Source organism: Hirundo rustica, chromosome 6 (genome assembly GCF_015227805.2).
Source record: "Hirundo rustica isolate bHirRus1 chromosome 6, bHirRus1.pri.v3, whole genome shotgun sequence".
NCBI lineage: Eukaryota > Metazoa > Chordata > Aves > Passeriformes > Hirundinidae > Hirundo > Hirundo rustica.
In genome coordinates, this window is record NC_053455.1 from 20,404,062 (window position 1) to 20,428,349 (window position 24,288).

Below are 24,288 nucleotides of genomic sequence, written 5' to 3' on the forward strand. Positions count from 1 at the left end.
GACAGCTTCCTCAGTAAGTGGTGACTTCTGCTGATTAATATGTGAGGAGCATTACTATTTAAATGTATTTCTACTTTGTATCAGGGAGAGTGAGGCACATCTAAAGTTGTCTGCACCTTGGCAAAGACAAAGGGCAGCAATATCTATTGGATACTGAGTAGTAATTTTTAGTATAGCATAGTGTAAGAATTCTAAAGCAATATTAGGTGTTAGCTCTCTTGTATGCCCTACATTTTCTTAGAAGATCAAGTTCTGTGAGGACCCAGGTATGCCTCTGTCTGTCCTAAAGAACAAACCTGCGACTAGAAAGGGGGAGAGGTAAATGAAAAATCTTGGAGTGCTGTTGAAGGTCCCTGAGGTTTAGCTGAAGCAGGCTTGCTGATACTGTGTAATGTGTAAAAGGTTTAATTAAAAGGGGTTTTAATTGCTGTGAAACCAGCTGCTGTGAAATTACTTTTAAGTAATTTCTTTACATTCTGAGATTGAAATAGAAAGAGAGGTTTCCAGTGATCCCCCTGATTGTTAGCATGGCTTTTTCAGCACAAAATTGATCATGTATGCAGTAGTCTTGAGCCCAGGGCTTGGTGTTTTCACTGGAGTGGTTTTGTACTCAAATTGTAGAGACTCCATTGTCTTTTTCAGGCTGCTTCTTTTTACCATGATATATGAGACTGTTACAGGAGTTGTTCTACTGAATACCTAGTACAGAACTAAAAATTGTTGCTACCAAAATATGATCATTTGACCTTAAATTTCTTGTATATCTTCGAGGAGAGGAAATGCATACTGCTTTGCTTGTGGAGTAGAGCGAACATTAAAATTCAGCTTGTCCATTAACTAAATCATGAGTTGTTGCTTATGTTGATGATTTGTAGCTGGAACAAATGACTGTAGGCAGGTGCATTTTTAGAAAATAAAAGCTAAAACAGAGAAAGAAAACCCCTCTCCAGAATCTTTATGTTTACAAATGGAATTTGCTACTTTGCTTCAAGCTAACAAAGAAATTGTTTTCTCTTAAGAGCATATCAGTATCTTCTGAAAGCAGCTGACATGAATCATACCAAGGCCATGGAGAAAGTGTCTTATGCTTTGTTGTTTGGGGATTACCTGAAGCAGAACATCCAGTCGTCAAAAGACCTATTTGAAAAACTAACAGAAGAAGGTTCTCCTAAAGGACAAATGGTATGTATATCCTTAGATTCTACAGATGCTTCTATAGGTTTGTAAGTGGTTTATGGATTGTACTTCCTTTAGGGTCCTTTTACAGATGGCACTTGCACCCTCAGATTAAACACAAACTATATATTCTGTTTGCGTTTAAAAAAAAACGTTTAACTACTAGGAATATGAGAGGGTGGTGGTCCTCTAATTTATTTTTTTTCCTATTATATGACTGACAGTATTGGATGTGTAAGTCAAAAAACCAGGGTAGATATAGGTGACTCCAGCCAGCAAACCTTCTGAAATTGTGTACTTTTTATGTGGTTTTTGTGCAATGTTGTGGATTTTCATTTACAGTTTTATCTGAGATGACGCCAATTTATTACCTAGGGAAAAAAAAATCTCCTAGGAAGGAGTATGTATTTAGTAGATTGGGACTTGCTTTTTCTCTGTCTCTTTGAACACAGATTTATTCATATTCACTATTACAAAATGTCATAAAATATGGGTATTATTTATTTTAATGTCTCAGTAACTGCGTATACCTATTGTTTAGTTCTCATTTGTTTTGGAAGTGTCACCTTTTAAGGAGATACTAGCTTTCTTCTCTTTGGCTACCAAATCTCCAGCTGTTCCCTGTTTAATGGTGGAGTACTGATTTACCATAAAAACCAGGAACATGTTTTCTCTAGAGACTTAACTCTCAGTGATGACCTTGACTTTTATTGATCTAGATTTCAGTACTGTCTGCATGAGATAATTTTTGTGTATGCTTTCAGATTGCCTAGAACAGTCTTAGAATACTGTGAAGCATAGACATCTTTACATATACACTATTTTTTGCACTACTAGTTTCTGTTCTGAGCTACCAGCTGTAACAGGTGTTATAATAGAGCAATAACTACGTAAATCTTAAGAACAAAAATAACTTCTGAGAGAACCTCAGCCAAATAACTCAGTACGTTCTGATTGTTTATATTTATAGTCACAATTGCAAGTAACCAGTGACAGAAAAGGTGGAAAACTGTAAATCCATAGGGTCTGTGAATCAAATAATACAAGTCTTCTCTGCAGGGCTGTGGTTCGCAGATGTTTACACTGGTGTTTGAGGCAAACTGGATACATGAATAACCTGACTGATCAGCTTCCATTTGAGGGTCTTTAGACTGGGATACTTTCACTGTTTTGGATCTACACTTGATATTCAGGGAAGTAGCAGTTTGTTCCGTGCATTTGATTCACTCATCTAAATTCTGGTGAAACATTAATTTATGTTAGCATCCTAAGCAACTGAATGATTTAGAAATTTCTTACTCTAAAAGGGGCAGAGAAGGGCATAGATATAGGCAGCATCAAACCGAAGGTAGAGCTTGGCATAATCTTTGCAGCTTTGAATCTTTATGCATATGTATTCCAGGAAAACTGATCCGTGGTTTTTTTAAAAGGTTTGCTGACAAACTTTACTTTGTTTCTAGGCTCTTGGATTTCTATATGCATCTGGTCTGGGAGTCAATTCTAGTCAAGCTAAGGTAATTCAGAAAATTTTCGGTGTGTGGTCTTGTAGTTTCTTTTGGGGGCCGATGTTAAATAACCAATGATTTTGTTTTAAGGCCCTGGTGTATTACACTTTTGGAGCTTTAGGAGGAAATCTGATCGCTCATATGATCTTGGTAAGTAAGATGGTTAATAACCTTAAACATGCAAGTGTTTTTTTACTGCTATGTTTTCAGTGTTAAGATTTCCTTTCATATGAACACCCTGTCCAAATACTAGATCATTTTGCATGTGTTGGGTGGGCAATAGTAGCTTCCCCAGTATTCATTTTTAATTCAAAGATGAGTCTGCTCATTTTAAGCTATGTGCTGCTGTGAATTTGGATTGACCATGTTTATGTCTCTTGACTTAAATCAGAATTGTCAGACTTAAAATTTTTGTAATCTAATGAGAACTATAAAAGAGATCTTTACAGAAAATGCTGATTGTGTATTTAATCAGTATTGTGAGATTTAAGAGAAAGTGCAGTATGTAAATAAAAGGCTTTACATGTTCACCCTTAAGCATCATTCCGCTTACTTGCTTTTTCTTGAGTAATAGCTGAACTCTATAGGCCATGTTTAACCTTTAATAGTGTCAGTCGTCCATTTTTTATGTAGCTACAATGGACTCGTGGCCTTTGTCCAGCCTATTGTCTCGTCAAGTCTTGATAAAGTAATGTGAAAAACGTTTGTAACATGGCAAGCAGTATGTCTCAAGTAACTGATAGTCCCATATTTACATCATTTCCTTTCCAGGGTTACCGCTACTGGGCTGGGATAGGAGTCCTTCAGAGTTGTGAATCTGCTCTCACTCACTACCGACTTGTAGCTAATCACGGTAAAAGCTTTTTACTAGGGTAATGTTCTTGACTTGGTGTACTTCTGTATCGTTCAACTGGAAGATACTAAAGTACTCCCAACACTAATAGGATAAATAGAGAATTCCTGCTATTAATCAAGTAATCCATTTGGCTCTGCATTATGATATGCTATTTTTATCTCTATTGAAATGGCTTGGAGCGCATCAAAGTAATTAATTCCCTCTTGAGTTACAGTTTGAAGCTCTGTATACATCTGGTTTTACTAAGTTATGGTGTAACTTATGCATTGAAAAAACCTGTCTGAAAACTTATCTCATCTGTTTTGCAGTTGCTAGTGACATTTCCTTGACTGGTGGCACAGTGGTTCAGCGAATTCGCTTAGCAGATGAAATAGAAAATCCAGGAATGGCAAGTGGAATGCTAGAAGAAGATTTGATCCAGTATTACCAGTTTTTAGCAGAGAAGGGAGATGTACAAGCACAGGTAAAATTCAGTTCATCTGATGGCATTCAGACATTTTCAAGAATTACAGAACAGCTTTATGAAATTAGGAGAGACATTGGAGCTTTAGTGTTCTCTTCATTCAGAATCAACCTGTTTCCTATTTCCCCATTAGCTTTTATGTGAAAAGACGTATATTTTAGTGTGTTAAAGGTAGAACTTGGATAGAAGATGCAAATTTTTTTTTAAAGTCCAAAGTGTTGCGAGTTTAGCATCTTAGGAATGAGACTTGGCTTTCACTAGAAACCAGGCAGACTATTTCAAGGATAGCTTTGGTTGTTGTGGAGGTAGGCTAGAAGAAAAACTGGCCTTGACAAGGGATTTCAGTTTCTCACTGATCCCGCTCTTGCGTGGCTCCTGCATGCTGCAGGCTCAACCTCTTCTGCACACAGTGCAGGAGAGGAGGATGCTAATAGAGGCAAATTATCCCAAGCCAACTTGGTCATGTATGACTTAAGACTTGGGTATGCAGGATTCGAATGAACAGTTGTTACTTTACATCTAGGACAGTATGTTGCTTCTATCTAGGATTATTTTCTATTTAGGCTAGTGTGAAAAAGTGGGATAGTACTGTAGTTATTGAAGGAAATCTGTGCCTTCAAACTTTTTGGCATCTTTAACTCTGATATTGTCTATCTTTGTGCATGTAATTAGCTCACCCGTATCTGTATGGCTAGAAAAAGGCAATCCCAAGGGAAAAGTGACTTACTTGTGATGTAAAATTTATTTTAGGTTGGCCTTGGACAGTTGCACTTGCATGGGGGAAGAGGAGTAGAGCAAAATCATCAGGTACCTTTTCTCTGTATCTCATATTACACTACTAGGCAGAGTAATTAATATGCACTATAGTGCATATTACACTACTAGGAAGAAGGGGAAAAAGTATAGCTGAGAAAAGAGTGATGCAAAAGTGTGTAAGTACCACTGTATGGTATATAACAATTTCAGTAGCCTTGTTCAGTAAAACTTAATCTGTGACTAGAAGATGGAACTGATTTTTTTTACATAATTTGTTTAATACTAACCATCTTCGAAATGAGAATGTCAAAAATAAAAACAGTTTTTATCAAGTAGTACTGGAGCTAGCTGAGCTTTTCTAAAGGTGGTACAATCTCCATGATGCAGTGGACATGTATTAATGATGATAGTGTAGTTTGTGTCTTGCAAGAATATTTTGCTTCTGCAGACAGAGCACTGCAACTCTAAATACTAAAGATACTAAGCGTGCATAGAAAGTAGAACTTCTGCTGATGTAAGCCTGGCTAGCTCCCTTACTTATGTAAGTTAAAATAGCTAACCCTGTCTTGATGTACATATTGAAAAAATGGAGAGCTAAGGTTGTACAGTCCTGAGGATTATTTCATCCAATAAAGTAATTACTTAATAGAAAAATTATTTATTGGTCATCTTATTTAGTATACCACAAAATGACTGCTTCAGGAGGGTTCAGAGATGATAGTGAGTGGTCAGAAGGAGTATAACCAAATTCTGTGTAAAAGTAGAAAAGGATTTGGCAAATCTCGCCTCTTCTAAACAGGGTTTGATGGTACACTAAGAAAGTAAGATTTACCTGTGTAGCTAGTGCGTAGTAACAGTTGTAGTTTGATGCTTTTCCCCCTTCTGGTTTTTGGAATATACTGGTTAGAGAGATTGCTGCTTAATATTGCAGTTATATAAGTGAAGAACCCTGTCACATATATTAAATTAGGTGGGATTGGTAACTTTTATTCCCAGAACCTGGTAACTTGGCAAATAAATCTACCTGCCTCTACTCCATTTGCAAGAAAAGTTAATCAGATCATAGTGATGGTGGCTAAAACACTTGTTCTCTGCAGCGAGCATTTGAATACTTCAATCAAGCAGCTAATGCTGGCAATTCCCATGCTATGGCTTTTCTAGGAAAGGTAAGATATAAACACTCTCAAAATTAAGAAAACTGCCTTGCAATGAAAAATAGCAAATGTTTCCTACTTTCTGATATCAAGCCATCTAAAACTTGAATTCTAGAATATAAGTATTGCTGTTTAGCCCGTTTAGAGTTTTTTTGCAAGTTTTGAGTGTTGTAGTCTGTTACATCTTGTAAGTAAGTTTTCTTATACTTTAGGAATTTTGGGGGTTTTTTTCAATAGTGCTTGAACTAGAGTTTTGTTTTTTTAATCAAGTAATAAAATACCTACATGTTGTTTTTCTGTGGTGGAATTCAAAACTCTAAATAGGCAAGTATTCTTTTCCACACAATGTATGGGGAAAAGCTAGGCTTCTCAAAACTGCCCAGCAGGAAATACTAAGTTGGAAAGGAAATGAGAAGGAAATTCTTCCTATCTCATTCTGTGTAGAGAATTGAGGCATCTGAGGCAGAATTGCCAATAGGCCTGTGCTTACTTTTCACTAAAGCCTGAATCTGTCTGCAGGGGGGCCATTGTTTCAGTTATCTCAGATGTAAGGCCTTTTTGTCTAGGGGCAAATCTTACCTGACCAATCTGGTTGCCTTCTATAATGGAGTAAAAACAATGGTCAACAAAGGAAGAATGTCTGATTAGAGCTGTCTAGACTTCTGTAAGGCCTTCAGCATGGTCCCATACAATATCCTCGTCTTCAGATTAGAGAGGTATGGATTTGAAGAGTGGAATATCTGGAGGATAAGAAATTGGCTGGATGGATATAGCCAGAGTGTTGTGATTAATGACTTTACCTCCAGGCGGAGGCCAGTGACAAGTGGAGTCCCTCAGGGCTCTGTCTTGGGCTGGTGCTCTCTAATATCTTTACCAGTGGCTCAGACAGTGAGATCGAGCGCAGCCTCAGCAGGTTTGCAGATGACACCAAGCTGAGCAGTGCAGTGACACAACAGAAGGATGGGATGCCATCCGAAGGGACCTGGACAAAACTGGGATGTGGAACCATGAGAACCTCATGTGGTTCAAGGGGTGCAAATGGGAGGGCTGCACCTGTACAAATATGAGTGCAGATTGGGAGATGAACTCATTGGGAACCTTGTGAAAGACTTGAGGGATCTCATGGGTGAAAAGCTGGACATGACCCAGCAGTGTGCGCTTGTAGCCCAAAAGGCAAATAGCATCCTGGCCTGCATCAAAAGAGGAGTGGCCAACAAGTTGAGGGAGGTGATTCTCCCCCTCTACTCTGCCTTTATGAGAGACCCCCACCTGGAGTACTGTGTGCAGTCCTCAGCACTGGAAAGACATGGGGCTGTTGGAGTGAATACAGAGGAGGGGCCATCAAGATGATCAGAGGGATGGAGCACTTTCCAGTGCAGACAGGCTGAGACAGCTGGGGTTCTTCAGCCTGGAGAAGACTCCAGGGAGACCTCATTGCAACCTTCCAGTACCTCAAGGGGTCTTACAGAAGAGGAAGAGCAACATTTTGCACAACAGATAGTGATAGGATGTTGCTAGAGTACACAAAAAGAGTGATACACAGTCAAGTTTAGAGCAAAAAGAAGGGAAGTTTATTTACTTGACCTCGCTTATATAGATTCTGAACAATAACCAGGGATTGGAGAATAAGGTTGCCACCTCTCCACCCCACTGGCCAGACTAGAAGTCCATCAATTGTCCCTCCTCCAAGGAGGAATGTGAAAACAATCACTTTATGTTACAATCTGTGAGAAGATTCCACTACAAAAATGTAAACAATCAGAAGGCTAAAATAATATGGCAACAATAGGACAAGGGGGAATGGTTTTAAACTAACTGAGAGATTTAGATTAAATGTTAGGCCAAGGTTCTCTACTCAGAGAGTGGTGGGATGGTGGAACAGGCTGCCCAGAAAAGTTATGGGTGTCCCATCCCTGGAAGTGTTGAAGGCCAGGCTGGTTTGGACTGTGAGCAACCTGGTCTAGTGGCTAGCATCCCTGGCCATGACATGGTAGTTGGATCTAGATGATCTTTAATCCAATATATTCTATGATTTTTAATTTAAAACATGATTGGCAGGCTGCTGGCAGTAATGATAATGTATTACTGCTTAGAAAGATATTTGGGTCACTTTATGAGATCTGGGTTGCAGACTATGTAAAGCCTGTGAGGAGCTGAATCCTTATCACTCCATTTGAGTACCTTCAAAGGTTAGGCTACAATAAGCACCAGCTCTAGCTCATCTTTTTCAGGCTGTCATAGTAGTAGAGGATGCAAAATTAATGTCCTTAAAGCCTAAAAAATAACATAATGTGCTGTTCAAGGCACTCAGAAGGCGTTGTAGTTCCTGCTTTGTCTATTGGTTGAGTGTTTTGTTGCTAATTATTGTTGAAGTGAACTGTGTTTAGTAACCGATTTTTACTTTGCTTTCGCAAAGTATTTTGGCTGCCAATACAGTTTGATTTCCACTGGTCTCAGATTTTTGCATGACTGCATGTTTATCGCTGCACGTTGGTAGAAATTAAAAATGAAGGGTATTGTCATTAAAAACTTTTAATTTTATGGGCAGTTCATTTTCCATTAGAAAGTTAAACCCTCTGAATTTTACAGCAGATAGATGTATTTTCTGCTTCTGGACAAGTTTTAATGATTATTCAGTAGTGCAATAGTCAGAATAATCTTAAGTACAATGGACTCCCTCTCAATATTTAAAGTGAAGATGTTTCATGGTCTTCATGCTAAACTGACTACTTTGGCTGTTCTTCAATATTGGCTTTCTCTTTCAGATGTACTCAGAAGGAAGTGATGTTGTACCTCAGAGCAATGAAACGGCCCTTCAGTATTTCAAGAAAGCTGCTGATATGGTATGATTATCTGTAAGGTGGAACTACAGCATGTGCACTAAGAAGTTGATTAGCTCTGAAATGCTGCAAATGCTTTATGTGCTCTTCCATGTGCACACACCTACTCACAGCTTCTGTCCCAGATTAATTAGCCCATAATCTTGCCTGGCCAAGATGTCAAAATCTGCTCTGGCCATGGTTCTTCATGAAGTTGTGTTCAGCATAAGGAGTCTAACTCTCATCAGTAGAGTCTAACTCTATTTCCTCAATATGAAATAATGTCCATACAAATAGTCTGCAATTCTGTGAAGTGCTAGTGTTTGTTAGTTTGAAGTTGTCTTGTCACAGGAATTTACAGTGCTTCCGTTTTGTGACTATATAGTAGTTTTATGCCTCTCATTTCATTGGGCTGTTTGCTTTTTGGGATGATGTTTTTTGATCATGTTAATCCCTCATATCTGTCTTTGACCTGTGCCTGGTGGTAGTGTTTATACAGTTAAAGCATGAGTAGTCCTCCAGGAAGGGTGTTTAGTATGTGAAACACACTACATTAATTTCTGAAGGGACTGTTTTAAGGTAACTGCCTTCATGGTTCTTATATTCCGTAGTCAGAATGCTGTTCCACATCTCTGTGCCAAAGTGAGGATCTATCAATGTGCTCATTCCCTACATTCACTGAATCTTTCTGATGTGTCCCAATGCCTGTCCTGGCACTGAATGAGTGCCATAGTGCCTGCTTTTGCAGGGGCAGTGCTTAGTTATGTTGCCCGTAGGAGTCACCCTTCTACCCTTAACACAGGTTCTTAGAGTTCCTGGAGTTGTTTTGAGAGCTTCTGTAGTACCCAAAACATTTTGAAGTTGGAAAACCTAGAGATAAGTAAGCTATTAGTGCCCCAACTTTCTACATCTTCTATGTCTTCTATGATGCTGTAAAAGTACACAATAGACTTTCATAACTGATATTGAAAGTTTTTTTCCCTGTTCATCAGGTGAGTAGTTACTGAATAAAAATTACTGTAAATGCTGTTTCCTCCCTAAATAACTATTACTAGGAGCAATAATTGAATCTCTCTTGAATACTGTATGTTTTAATGATGTTAAAGACATACACATTTGAAAGATGTGGGTGTAGGTTATGCCTTTCTTTTCAGAAGTGTATTTCTGTTTTCAGGGTAATCCAGTTGGACAGAGTGGATTAGGAATGGCTTACCTCTATGGAAGAGGTGTTCCAGTGGTAAGCTTTTGACAGTCATCTTTCTAATCATAGGTGATTGTGTGACCTTTTGTTGTCAACAGATTTTTTTTTTTTTTCTCCTCTGGAGGGAAGTACTGTAGAAGGCTTAATTGTGAAGATTTCTGTTACACTGAAAATTCCTTGAGGAGATCTGTAATGTTAAAAAAAAAATACTCATTTAGGAATTAGCAGCTGTGAAAGAAACATCTTGATTTTCCTCTCAAAAGTTTGAAAATGTTGCTTAAGCTATTAGAAATGCATAGAAGTGTGCATTTTAGTAGGGGATTTGAGCTTGTCTATCATTTTCTTGTGAAATAAAACAAATCCTAACTGTCCCCATTTTGTCTCTTGTGGGAGTGGAGGAACACTTTGAAACTTCTAATTAGTTCATTTGCTTTATTGCTTTTCCCACAGGAAAGTTTCTTGTCAAATGTTTTATATTTAGCCATGCAAAAAGATACTCAAAAGTTAAATTAGCCCAGAGTTGAGGAAATAAATAAGTGTTCTAGAAACCTATCAGAGTTTCCATTCTGTTAAGCGTAACTTTTCATAGCAATGGTAGCTGGATACCAGCTTTGAGATAGCTGCAGAGTTACAACAGGCTAAATATCATTGTAGTCTGTTTCATATTCAGCTACCAAATTTTGAACAGGGGAATATTTTCACTGGAAAATCTTGCTGTAATTTTTTTGTAAAACAGATTTGTCCTTTCACATATGCACATGCGTATTTTCTCTCTTAAACTTTGGTGTATTGCAAGACTCTAATGACTGGACCAAATCTTCCTGCAGAACTATGAGCTAGCACTGAAGTATTTCCAGAAGGCTGCAGAACAGGGATGGGTTGATGGACAGCTTCAGCTAGGCTCCATGTATTACAGTAAGTGGCAACAAAACCATTTGCAGGTCTGAGCACCTGCTCTTTCAGTCCCTGTCCACTGGGTGGCATTGGAAGAGTGCATACACTGCACGTAGAATTACTACATGCTTACTGCATGGAACTTGTATTTCATTCTGGGTTTTCCTAACATTTTCACAGTGCTTTTCTAGAGTAATTTTAAAGAGTAAGTACTATATTTCATAAAATGCTGCTTTTGAAGAGGAGTGAATAGCAATGATTAAATCTTTCTTTTAGATGGCATCGGAGTCAAGAAAGACTATAAACAAGCTTTGAAATATTTTAACCTGGCCTCCCAGGGTGGCCACATTCTCGCTTTTTATAATCTGGCTCAGATGCATGCTACTGGCACTGGAGTGATGCGGTCCTGTCATACTGCTGTTGAGGTAAGGTCACGCATTTATAAAGATCAGTAATACTGACATGCAAGAGATCGGCTATAACCACATCAGCCTGTGTAGGACGTTTCCAGCAGTGACTGCAAAGTCAAGGCTGTCAAAAGGGAAAGTGCTATATTAGCAAACTTGTTTGTATTTCATGAGAAAAACCTTTGGCTTTTATGTTGTGTCTGGTTTGTCATTCCTTTATTAAGTTCAAAGGAAATCAGAAGAATGTAACACAAAGCAAGCAGCAGTAACTTATAAGTTCCAAATTCTTATTTTATACATCCATATAAGTGTAACAAAACAAAGATACTAAATTATTCCGAGTAAGCATCTGAATCTTACAACTTACTACTTTTACTTAGTAAGAATCTTACAAATTACTAAGCTTCTGTCTGCTTAGCGACTTGTATCTTAAAGTAAGCCTGTCTTAAACAGTGGAGTTTGCTTGTCATGTTTTTCATGTGAAATATAAATATTTTGAATAAGCATCAGAATGTTCAAGTGTTACTTCTTGCAAAACCTAAATTTTTTAAGTTCCTGACAACCAGTATCCTCCCCCTTCCTTTTTCCTCTGCAGTTGTTTAAGAATGTATGTGAACGGGGGCGTTGGTCTGAAAGACTGATGACTGCCTACAACAGCTATAAAGATGGTGATTCAAATTCTGCTGTGGTTCAGTACCTTCTTCTGGCAGAACAAGGCTATGAAGTCGCACAAAGCAATGCTGCTTTCATACTTGATCAGAGTAAGAATCTGAATATATACTGAAAACGGCTTTTCTGGAGGTAGCATGTTAGAACTTTGATGAAGCTCTTGTCCTCTTTCCTGCTCTTGACACTGGAAAGTAATCAGTTTACATTTTCACTTCTGAGGGTGACTTTGTAGGCTAAAAATTTAATTTCTTACTTAGGAATTTTAAAATGGCATATGTAGAGAGACTTTAGAAACTTGCCCAGTGAAAAAGCTTCTCTGCCCTGGATTTCCTAAGCACAATTGTAAAAATAGGAATTGCATTAGGTTTACCTTCAACCTGTACTATGCATGGAAGTCTCAGTGTCCTTTGTTCTTTTTATTGTAATGTGTTTTCTCAGCACCTTCTTCTTTCTGTAACTTTGCTGATGCTACTCTTGAAGCAGGGGTAAGGAGCTGGGCAGTCTTAGATTTGAAAAAAAAACTTGTCCCACGTGTCTTACTGGAACTAGATGCCTAGACCTTGGATTTATTAGAGTTTGAAGTCACTGGGAGACAATGGAACTACAATGGCAAATCTTTCTAGAAACTGCAAAACCTAGTATTTTAAACTTTATACCAAATCTAGGTCTCATTGCCAGCTTTTTATCTTAGTAATGAAAGCAGCTATTGGTGGCTGATAGGCTAATCTGACATCTTAATTTCCAGTTAATGTTTTTCAAAGGTGTCTGAGTGAATCACCTTTAGATAAGGTACAGTAATGACAGTCTTGGTTGGAAGTGCATGCTTGCAAAGAAACAGCATTTTTCCTTGAGTTAAAACTCTGTCTTTACTCAGATATATCTTCATCTCAAATGGAGATTGATTTAAAATTACTTTGTATGTTTTATACAGAAAATCTTTGTGTCAGCTGTGGGATAATACAGCTGAAACCATAATTACACTAGAAGTTCAAGTTATAAATCTTTTGAATTGTCTGACCTCTGGTAGTTCACAAACCTTCAAATTGTGACATGAATAACCTCTGAAGTAACCGAAGCACTGCTGTGTAAAAGAGAGACTTTAGTCTCTGGCTGGTTAAGGTGTTTAAGCTTTTGTTTTACCTGACTGGTCCTGGGTTTCAGATGGCCAAACTATAACAGGCTATACTTCAACCTTGTATTTGTCGAAGTCCAAATTATGTGCTCTTAAAACTTGCATTTTCTGCCATCCTCCAGTATGCATTAGAGTCTCCTACAGCTGGACTGTGAGAGATGCTTGGTAAGCCATAGTTCAGGGTGAAATTATATTGTTTGTTCCTAGCTCTCTTATGTGGGCAGGTAAGTGGAATGGCCATATAAATGAAAGGGGCTTTTTAAGTTTCAGATGGGTTGAATCATTTGTTCCATAACACAGATTGTCTCAAGATTTTAACTCATTTCAGCAGACTGAAGATAATAAGCAGGGGTGTTTTTTGTGGTCATGTGTGCATAATACCATGGATCTATTTAACTGGATTATTTTCTTCTTTAGAAGAAGCTAGCATAGTAGGAGAAAATGAAACCTATCCTCGAGCTTTGCTTCACTGGAATAGAGCAGCTTCTCAAGGTATGTCTACCTCACAGTTCCAATCAGCTTATTTTTATGCTGAGGAATACATTCAGTGTAGGTTTGTAGCTGCAGGATGAGCTCTGGGTGGGAGGAGCCCAAGGCAAGGGGCTGAGAACTGCCGATGCTTTGTATAACAAAGGGCACAGGGACCTGTGGCACAGGTGAGAGACACAATGGGAGCCAAGGACCCCAGAGTTAAGTGCGAACACACTGTGAGGGTATAAAAGCCCATGGGATTCCTTTGTTTGGGATTCCTCCTCGGAAATACAAGCTCAACCTGCTTTTTTGCGTTTCTGTGCCATTATTAAATTGTTTAAAAGATTCAGCCATCTGAGACTCTGCTTTGAAAACCCAGGGTCAAACCAGTAAGGAAAGCTCATCTGACTGTGTGACAGTGGCACAAGTAGGGAGTCAAGCACTCATCAGCTCTTGCAGCCACCCACTGCAAAGTGGGGAAGTGGCTCAGTCCCTGCAGTAACAGTCTGTAGTGGTGGGAGTGTGATGGCCAGAGTGCCTCCCAAATGGTCAGACAGGAAGGTTTCCTTAACATTTAATAAAGCCATTAACATGCAATTGCATGTTTTGCTATGAAACTTGTAAAGAGGGAATGTTCACCTCCTGCTGTTCAACAGAAGTTGTATTCCAGGTAGGGTAGTTAGTGTTCTTTGTTCTATTGTTAGCTATAGTGTCATTACAATATCCTTGCAGGTCTGAGCCTTTCTGTGATTCTGAAGACTAAAAGGACTAAAATACAAATGTACTGTGTATTTCTTTTGCTGTTCTGTATGGAATTGTAGAGCAGTGTTAAACAACATTAGTAATGCTTATGTTGACTTTTCTGAAAATATATCTGCTTGGAAAAATAGATCCAAAATCCTTAAGAGTAATTTGTTACTTTTCATCATTTATAAGAAGTATAATATAATAGTATAATAAATACAATATAATATTTCCTGTTCAAAGTAAGCAGAGTCCAGTGATGAAAAATGCAGCCTTGATGTCCAAACAACACAAATTCTGGTGCTTGTGATCCTACCCTAAAATAAGCAAAAAGTGAACTTAATGGTGAAATATCTTGAGGTATCTAACTTCCAAATGGATGCATCTACACTAATACCTGTCTACTAGTTTTTGACTGTAGAGCAAGAGTACCGTGCAAATTCAGACTTTCAAGGCTTTTAGTTGAAGATTAAGAAATTGAGATGATGACATGGATGATGAGGCAGTATTTTACAAGTTTCCAGGGTCACTGCTTTTAAAAAGAAGTTGAATCTTTTAAAGGCTGTATAGCAAATGAAAAGCTTTTTTGTAATAAGTGCCTGATTATGAACATGTTATGGGTTTTTAGTTGATACCACTTCATACCAATAAAAATGTTGGTAGGATTACTAGGAAGAGGTCTTATCTGCAAATAGAAATTGGTCGTGTTTTGGTTAGTTTAACCAAATTTAAAAACTAAAAGCTGTTTATGTCAGCAGGTGGTGAAAGATAAACAGTTTGTATAAACTGTGAAAAGTAATACTAACGCTCCTACTGCATCTTCGTAGGAAGCCAAAAGGGTTTCTTTGCTTAGCTATTTTACCCTTTTTTGTTGTTTATTTATAGGATATACTGTTGCAAGAATTAAACTTGGAGATTACCATTTTTATGGGTTTGGTACTGATGTCGATTATGAAACTGCATTTATTCACTATCGACTGGCATCAGAACAGCAGCACAGTGCTCAAGCAATGTTTAATCTGGGCTACATGCATGAGAAGGGATTGGGCATCAAGCAGGTGAGTAAGCTGTAGACTGGGAGTCTGCTTTGTTAGAGTACTTATGCTAATATTCAGTTAAGTCCATAGCTTCTACTGGGCTTTGGGTACTATCTAACCATTTAATTGGAATTACATGTCTCCCAATACATTCACCAATAGGCAGTGGACAAGTATATTGACTTCGCACTAAACTATGTGAAGTAATGATGCATAGACAGGGAAGATGGTGAATATTAGCAAAAAGAATGCCACATGCTTCAGTAATGCTTTCAAGACTTTGAAGTGTAGTGAAATGAATGCAAATCAACTCCAGGCTTGTGCTATTTTAGTACGGGATTATTCTGGTCCTCTGAAACACTGGTTAAATTGTTTCCTGTATCATGATTTTTTAAAAACAAGGTAGCAAAGCCTAACCAGGACGAAATAAATTGTTTCCTGTATCATGATTTTTTAAAAACAAGGTAGCAAAGCCTAACCAGGACGAAATCAGCTGTGCTTTTTCAAGTTAGGCAAGCTACATCATCAAAAGAAGGCAGTATATCTGGTTCTCCTAAGAAGCCTGTGGTGTGTTGCTGTCCATGAGTTAATTCTTATGGAATCGAGAGCAACATATGTGTCAAAATAATGCAATTGGCAGTTGCATACTAATTTTGAGCAGCCTTCCTTAGCGTATTGTATGCATTTAATAATAACTTGACCTGAAACTGTAAGAAATGGCTTAATTTTCTCTATTTTCAGTGATCTTCAACTTTTTTTGTCTATGTATGCACCTCTTAATTACTCTATTGGTCTATTACAAGACCAATTTTTGCTTCTTGACAAAATATGAGAGCAATGTAGAGCAATTAATAGGTCAGTATTGTTACTTTGGCAGCATCAGGCAATCAACATTTGAAAGATGCTTAATGTAGAAGTGACAATACAGTACACAAACTGCATTTTTTTCTAAAGATTATTTTCAAGTGTTACTTTAAGATGGTTTTCCCTTTGTAACTGAGCCCTCAATAGTAGTTAACTTCTGAAAATAAGTCTGTGGCTAAAATCAACAGTTCTAACGTTGGAGGTTTTCTTTAAAAAAAAAAAATTTCAGGCATGGGCCTTTTTATTTTGCTTCTGTCTTGAATACAACACAGTTTAGATCAAATAAAAGGTTTGAAAAGGTTCTTGCGTCATGTTCAGCGTGATGAGAAAAATGATTCCTAATGCTGTCACTTGCACCAAGTATTCTCCAACCTGAAGCAGAGATGGCTGCCCGCAGAGAGCCAAAATGAGGGCACAGAGGCTCGTGATGAGTATATGTAGCTTATGCAAAGGAGTAATGCTTTCCCTCCTTCAGATCCATCGTGGAATGAAATGTTGAGTTTTAAGGGAAATAAAGATAGTCAATATAGATATGGGAAAGGAGCACTGAGGTGTCTAAGCAAGGAAACTGCATGTATAAAACCAGTTTTAGTAATTCTGAATATGTCTTTGCTTTCTGTATTCTAAAACTTTACAACTGTAGGATGGGAAGATGGAGATTAGGACTGATTAGATAAGGTTAGGGGCTGGCCCAGGGTATTCTAAAAAAGGCTAAGACTGAGTTTTGCATGAAGCAGAATATTTGGCTTTCCTTTCACAGAATGGAAATTGCTAAATTCTGAGCACCTCTGAAAATGACTGACAGTTAAAGTCATATTTCCTGATGCACTAAGATGTCTACCACTGAAGTGTTTTTCCACTAGAGGCTTCTGGATGGGACATATAAACTGTACTAGCACTGTAGTATGTAACAAAATTGGAGGGTTAGTGTTTTGAAGAAAGATATGTATACTTTAAATCTCTCCTCACCTAGATCCATGTCATTAAGATTGCAAACACTCCAGAGCTAGGGAGAATGTTTCAATAAAGTGGCCTGCACAACTTCAATTCAGGTCACTGTTCATTCTGGATAACTGTGGTATTTCTTAATGTGGGGATTTTTATTTTTTTTTACATCAAAGAGCTTTTGCCTTATTCTCACTTTAATTATTGAATAAAGAGTCTTTTTCTTACATACAGAATTTTATGCTGCACTTCCTGTACCAAGAAGGTTTTCAAACTCAGACCAGATCAATGCCAAACATTAAGCCCTTTCAGAAATCTTACATGTGTACATTTAGACACTCTTCATAGATTTAATGCTGTCAATCCCTGAGGCTACATGTCAGAATGAAGACTGTTTCCGTAAACTGCTCAAAATTAAGAATGAGTTTATTTTATTACAGTATCATCTTAAGATTTGGTGTGGTATTTCAGTGCTATTCGTGTGTTATAGCTCAGAGTCCTACAGTTTGCACTTTCCTGTCAAGTCAGAGTAAATGCATAAGCAGAATGAAGTACTTGCTAATTAGAAATTAAAATAAGCCATTATTTAGGATCTCCTTTTACACCAACACTAGCACAGTGCAAAAGAGGTAAGGAAGCGTTTTTAAATAGTTATACAAAAGATAAACTTTCCACCCTCAATGAGTATTAAGGGTTGTTCCATTAAATTAAAATACTAAAACATGAGCTACTACATGTTATTCATTTAATATGTCAGTTTTCATACTGTTATTTCCACTGTATCAATGAGCAGAAAAACTTTATGGTATTTCATCATCAGGGAATTATCAAATGAGCATGCAGCATGAAGTCCTGGAGATTTCTCTTATTTTAAGTGTCCAATTTAGAGCACTTTCAGAGGCAAGTCTTCCATGAGCCTGTTCTTCATGTCATTGGTTGAACATAGCCAGTTTGTATCCAAATATCCTAACATTGCACAGTATATATCTGAAGCAGAGCCAAAAAAACACTAAACACACAAGGAAAGTTAAACTATTCAGAATATCTACCCTCAGTTCTTAGTCGCCAACAAAGAGCACTAATTTACGCTCTTCCTTAAATTGCTCTCTGTTTGTGCTCATACTTTCGCCTGTTCTCACCAATGACAGTTATGTGCATTTTGGACGAGTAGTAAAATCTAATTTGTATATATGTGCAGAAATAATTAGAAGCTGCACTATGCACCAGGCATACTGGAGTGTAACTGAGAGGAAATGCTGCTGCATATTCCTCTGAAACTTGGGTTTTCTTAGTCTTTTATGTTTCTTGTGATATTGGAGATGTTAGAGTACTAGAGTTACTGAAATATTTGCTTTGATATACAGTGAATAGATTGTATATGTTATTATTAACCTGATTGTGAAGTTCAATTCTAGCATCTGTTAAAATAGCTTCCTCCTCAAACTGAAACTTCCATTTACTTGTATATTCAAAGGTGAACATATCTCAGGAAGAAAACCCTATAGTTAATTTTTCAAGTTCTTTAAAACTGAGCTTTGAATTTTCTTAACTTTAGGATATTCATCTTGCAAAACGATTCTATGACATGGCAGCTGAAGCAAGCCCAGATGCTCAGGTTCCAGTCTTCCTTGCACTTTGCAAGCTTGGAGTGATTTATTCCCTGCAGTATATACGGGAAATCAATGTAAGTAATGCAGAATTAAAGGAAAACAGCAAATGTGTTTTCCATTTTTAAAAGGAAATTTGTAATCTTACTTAAGTAGAAGTATTGCTTGAGCCTTCTGCAGACTTAAATTTGTTTTCTACTGTTGTGTATCAAGAAAGTCACTGAAGCTTTCATTATTATTTCCTATTTATGAAGCTCTGTGAAAATGAAATGTGCACAGGCAGTGCTCTTCTGTGCTGTTCTTCCCTTGAAGAGAATTTCTCAAAACCATTGACTGTTCTAATCCATGACCATCTGCTATCAAAATGAAGCAAAATTAACTGACATAATTGTTCAGGGGGGGAAAAAATTATATCTCTAATTCTCATGCTATTTTATATTCAGCTGTAACAACCCCATTAGAGTTGTGTTTGATCTCTGGGGGTGGGGGATGTATTTGTATTAGATAGTTTAGGTATTTGTATTTCATTGTGTTTCTACTGGGAGATGGCCCTGGAAAAAAAATTGTCTGGAATTAAAGTGAAGTCTTTCCAATATTTCTTAGTGTTCTGATATCTTACTACCTTGTTGGATTTGTTAACAAATTAAAATGGTATGGAAGTTATTAGCACTTAGAGCAAATGCAGTTTCAGGCAGTTCACAGAGTCTGACAAATTACAGTAGTCTTGAGGCTGAGGACAGTCAAAATACTCTAAGTCAATTGGGCAAATACATAGCACTCACAGAAGCTAGTATGCAGAACACAGCTTTTCCTAGTTTTAAGTCTGCTGCTGCAGATTTAAATTGGCAGTGATTGCAGTATCATCAGGTACAGTAGTGAAGCATAGAATGCATGTTTGGCTGATCCTTATGCAAATGGAGACTTACAAAAAGGCACTTCAATCAAAACTAACAGTAAGTCGTTTTAATTTCCCTGTGCATTACCTGCACAAATCTCAGCATGGTACCACAAGTGTCCTGAGGATTAATGTTCTGTCATTCATGGGAAAGCCACAAAACTCCATAGTGAGAACTTTCACCTCTAAAATAGAAAACAGAGACCTTCATTCTATATAGCATGGCTCTTAGTGGTATTTTAGTTCATAGAAACTAAGAATGTCACTGGTATGATACTAGTTTTTTCAGAGAGGGAAAGAGCCACTAAGTTTTAAACCTGGTACATGAAAAGCGTTACAAGTCAAATTTAAAATCAAAGTAAATTCCCCTTTGTGTTCTTTGACATGATGTGGACTTTTTCTTTCTTAGATAAGAGAAGTATTCTCCCATATTGATATGGACCAGCTGCTGGGGCCCGAGTGGGACCTCTACCTTATGACTATCATCGCCTTGCTCCTGGGAACAATTATAGCTTACAGACAAAGGCAACACCAAGCAATTCCCAGACCAGCAGGACTGCGGCCAGCTGTGCCTCAACAAGAACCACCCCCAGAGCATCAACCACCACAATAGCAACAAGAGCCTCCGTGAAAGAACTGGATTTTTCCAAAAGGAACAATTTTCATTGTGAATTAGGACTTTGGATCAACAGTCCCTCCCCCAAAAGAGGCACAAAGAAGTTTAAAAGAAAATGTTTGAAAGCTGCTTAGAATGATGCCTTTTTTCAGGGATAAGAAAATTATTTTGAAACTGATTTGAATGTTATTTCAGTGCCAATGGAATAACACTATGGCTTTTTTTCATGGAAACACAAGAGTGCTACTACAAAAATGTTGCCTGCTGTATCTAGTTCTTCTTTATTCAGAGTCCTTTTCATCTCCCAGAGAGACAGAAGTCTAGCAGTAGAAGGTTTTTGCCTGCTTGATAGCAGTTGCCCTTTATAAAAATAATAATAATAAATTTGCGGCCAATTTAAGTCCAAGAAGCTGAACTGTATTGAAATTCTGAAAAGACTAGACCTGTTAGGAACTTAAATTCTGACCTGCATCCCAAGTATTTCTATAGTCCGTATTTAATTTTTTTAGTCTTTCTTACAGTTTGGTCTTTTAGGCTGTCTTGGATGGTTTAACATAGAATATTGATAAACCCTGTAAAACTAAGCCAGCAAACATGCCACTCTCCATTTGTGCTTTTTTTTTGCTTTGGATATCTTCCTCCATTCCCTTTAGGCAGGTCTCAGCAGTCACTATGTAGCCCATGAGGTAGAGTGGGACAGATTGGTTCTGTAAAGCTCGTCAGTTTTAAATTGTCTGCACAGTGCCCAGATCTCACATACATCTAAGACTTATCAGGAGCCTGTGTAGTTTGCACTACATGCAAACTACAAATCCTTCATGACATGATACCATATTGGTAGTGTTTCTAAATTTCAATTTGTCTTTACTAAGAGGCTGCATCTAGATTGCAGAAAGCACCAGTATTACTGCGCACACTGAAGAAAGGGAAGAGCCAGAAATCTCCATGAGTTAGCTGACTTGCTTTTAGAGTTGAAAGTTCTGTGCTTAATTTTCAACAATCCAGTTAGTTATTTGCACCGCAAGAAAGAAATGTGTTTATCTCATGCATGCGTCTGCTTAGTGCATCTACAAAAAAAGCCACAGAAATGCATACTCTCTACAAAAGGGCATGGGCTTATGTCAGTGATGCTACTTCAGAGCTGCAGGGGTGCTCTGGCTGTTACCAACCTCTGTTGTACCTGGCATAGGGGAAAGTCACAGTAATGTCTCTGGCTGTGCCATCTCCAGGACCCTTGTAACAAGAAAATCCAAAGAGAAAGAAGACTAGTGGCTTCATGATGCCACCAGGTCAATGTAAAGGCCTTTTAATGAGTGTAAAGAATGTGACCTGTGGACTGATGATTTAAGACTGCAAGAGGAATCTTCACTTAGAGACAATATTCGTTGAATGATAATTTCCGGGGCTGGGGGTGGGAGGCAGTGGAGGAATAGTTTAGAAGCACGAAATGCAGAAGTGTCTGTTTTATTTACCAATGGTAGTTAAATATTGGTTTCTGTGCTAGCATTAAACCCTCTGAATATGCTATTATAAAGCTGAGTGAATACAAATGAGGCTTTAGCTGCTTTCTGACAAAAGATGTCTTTAAAGGGTTAAGAGCTCCTTTTCCTGCAAATGTTTTTCTGTGTATTGGCAACAGCATATCAGTACACTTTATTTAGAATTGAGATTTTGGTATGGTTTCATACTTGATACATTTGCAAGGAGATCATTGCACTCTAGATCTCTCGTTTGGGATAGAAGATGAGCAATCCCTTCTTTTGTAAATGGAAATGTCACGGATTACTAGTATTAAAGGTACTAGTATTATAGGTAGAACTCAGTACTTCAGAACACTTATGCTGGTCATATGAAGACAAATCTTTAATTTTAGTGTGGAGGGTTGCAGCATGTGGTAGAGGAATGTCTTGTTCAGTCTTAAGCATCATTAGCAGATGAAACAGTATTGAACTAAAATACAGTGTCTTATATGTACAGCATTCCCCAGCTGCATTTCTAAGATACCTGTGACTTCTGAACACTCCTGCTGAAATACTTTGCCACCGTCACTTAATAACTCTTTTTAGCTTGGCATGAGTAAATTAAAGAATATATGGGAAATGTTTTTCAGTTAAATACCATTGGTTCATTGGTATTGCTCTCTTAGGCAATTTAACAATTTTGTTCCTGCATTATTAAAATGTTTTGGTTGTTCATCTATTAGAACTAAATTCTAAAACCTCTATTCTACTTGCATGAGAATCTCTTATCACTGCTGCTATGTGACAGTCTTTTAGATGACTTTTAGTGAATCTGATGCATTCTTACATCCAAGAAATCAGCAGAAGAAAATAATTGAAGATCAGCAAGTTACATAATTAAAAAAAAAAAAAAAATGCTTTTTGAAGGAGCAATAAGGAAGTCTTTCTCCTGCTTTTTTCCCTTCCACCAAAATACTACCACTAACTTTTCAGATGACATTCATTTGAATGTGGTGGTAGAAGAAAAAAGGCACTTACCATAAATAATGGCAAGTTAACTCAGGGATTAAAGAAATGAATAAGTTTTCTAAATCAGTTATCTGCAACATGACTTAAGTTTTTGTGACAATCCCTTACTACTCTGTTCTGAAACTTGCATTTTGAGGAAAGTGTATTTAACTCTTACTAGCAATATGTTCCTTTTGCACTCAGTTAATCAGGCATCTTTTTATTGAAGAAGCTGAGTTGCTCATTTTACTGCAGTGAAGGACTTTTCCCTTTTGGTAGCACGCAGGTTATCCTATAGTTTATATGCAGGAGTATTTTAGAAGGGAAACTTGATTTAAGAGAAGCCTTTCTGGGTGTGTTTAGCATGGTTTGAATAGAAAAATTGTATTCTTTGTGTGTAGTAACATAGGCCAGAGCCTGCCTATTTGACCTTCATAGACACATGCTCTTCTTTCCCTGCGCAGAAAATGGAGCTACAGAGCAGTAAGTGTTCTTGGTGGTATTTTTATATGTAGGAAAACTGGGAAAATACGGAGAAACACATTGTTCTGCATCTCAAATTATTAATCAAAGACATTAGCTGTTCTTGCTAGTTCGAAGAAACACTGAACTGTTGAGAAAACAGGATTTTAGTTCATCACTGGTGAAACTTGTCCCAGAGCTATCTGTTGAAATAATTTTCTTGCTTTATATTGTCCATGATGGGACAGTGTAATAGAAGGTAAGACCTTGGATACAAACATCCCTGTGAGACTCTTGCGAGATAGTTTTACTCTTAGTCATCTTTCATAAATCAGCCATTCTTACTAAAAAAAAATAAAAACAACAAAACAAAAACTATCAAATGTTTTAATTTGGGTGAAGAACATTAAGATATGGCTTGTGAAAGGACTTTTTAAGACTATGCATTATCTAATTTTCACCTCTTATATGCTAATTTTGGCCTATAAAAGGGGATTACACTCACCTTTGCAAGTTGCTTTCCTTTTAGATAGGCAACAATGAACTGAAATTCTATTTTTTTTTCAGAGAATATTAAACTGAAAAGATTTAGTTTGATTTGAACTACTGCAAATGCATATGGCAAATAGGGACTATCGGGGGGAACCCTTTGTTTTTATCAGCTACAGTTCTTTAAAGGGTCTTGTAGGAGTTTTGTAAATTTATTTTGTATTTAAAAATCAGTATAAAGGCTGGTCAAATGTAATATAATTGTGTAAACAAATTCTGTTAATAGAAAGATGTACAGATTCATTTTGTACTGTATCTTTAATCTTGTGAAATAAAGATACCACCTGTGTGGTTACCCTCAGTGTTCACAGTGGTTATGATAACAGATGTGAATTGCTAGTCATGTGCACTGGATATGCCACTGTTCAATGCATCCCTTTTTATAAGGATTCTCATATTTTCACTTCCATTTCTTAGGGCAAAGAAAGGGGGAATGGATCATTATGCATTTTGTCTTCAATTACGCTATAAACTTGCCCTCTGTGTGTGTGTGTGTGACGGTGTATATAGCATGTATACCATGCCTGGTAGACACAGAACTGTGTGATTCAAGTAAATTTAGATTTACTACTGTATTTTTAATACTGATAGGGATAAT

General features: G+C 37.5%; 1 protein-coding gene across 1 annotated transcript in view; it reads left to right on the forward strand.

The window, feature by feature from the left end:
• The window catches only part of SEL1L (SEL1L adaptor subunit of SYVN1 ubiquitin ligase), a 37,054-nt gene extending 13,069 nt beyond the window's left edge, over positions 1-23,985 (forward strand). The window contains exons 6-21 of the mRNA XM_040067066.2: positions 1,020-1,182; positions 2,637-2,690; positions 2,772-2,831; positions 3,453-3,534; positions 3,846-4,000; positions 4,751-4,807; positions 5,854-5,922; positions 8,676-8,753; positions 9,904-9,966; positions 10,758-10,845; positions 11,101-11,249; positions 11,827-11,992; positions 13,450-13,524; positions 15,133-15,305; positions 18,649-18,777; positions 20,005-23,985. Coding sequence (XP_039923000.1) covers positions 1,020-1,182; positions 2,637-2,690; positions 2,772-2,831; positions 3,453-3,534; positions 3,846-4,000; positions 4,751-4,807; positions 5,854-5,922; positions 8,676-8,753; positions 9,904-9,966; positions 10,758-10,845; positions 11,101-11,249; positions 11,827-11,992; positions 13,450-13,524; positions 15,133-15,305; positions 18,649-18,777; positions 20,005-20,208 — 1,765 coding nt within the window. The 3' untranslated portion in view covers positions 20,209-23,985. The remainder of the gene's footprint in view (positions 1-1,019; positions 1,183-2,636; positions 2,691-2,771; positions 2,832-3,452; positions 3,535-3,845; positions 4,001-4,750; positions 4,808-5,853; positions 5,923-8,675; positions 8,754-9,903; positions 9,967-10,757; positions 10,846-11,100; positions 11,250-11,826; positions 11,993-13,449; positions 13,525-15,132; positions 15,306-18,648; positions 18,778-20,004) is intronic.
• The last annotated feature ends 303 nt before the right edge of the window (positions 23,986-24,288 follow it).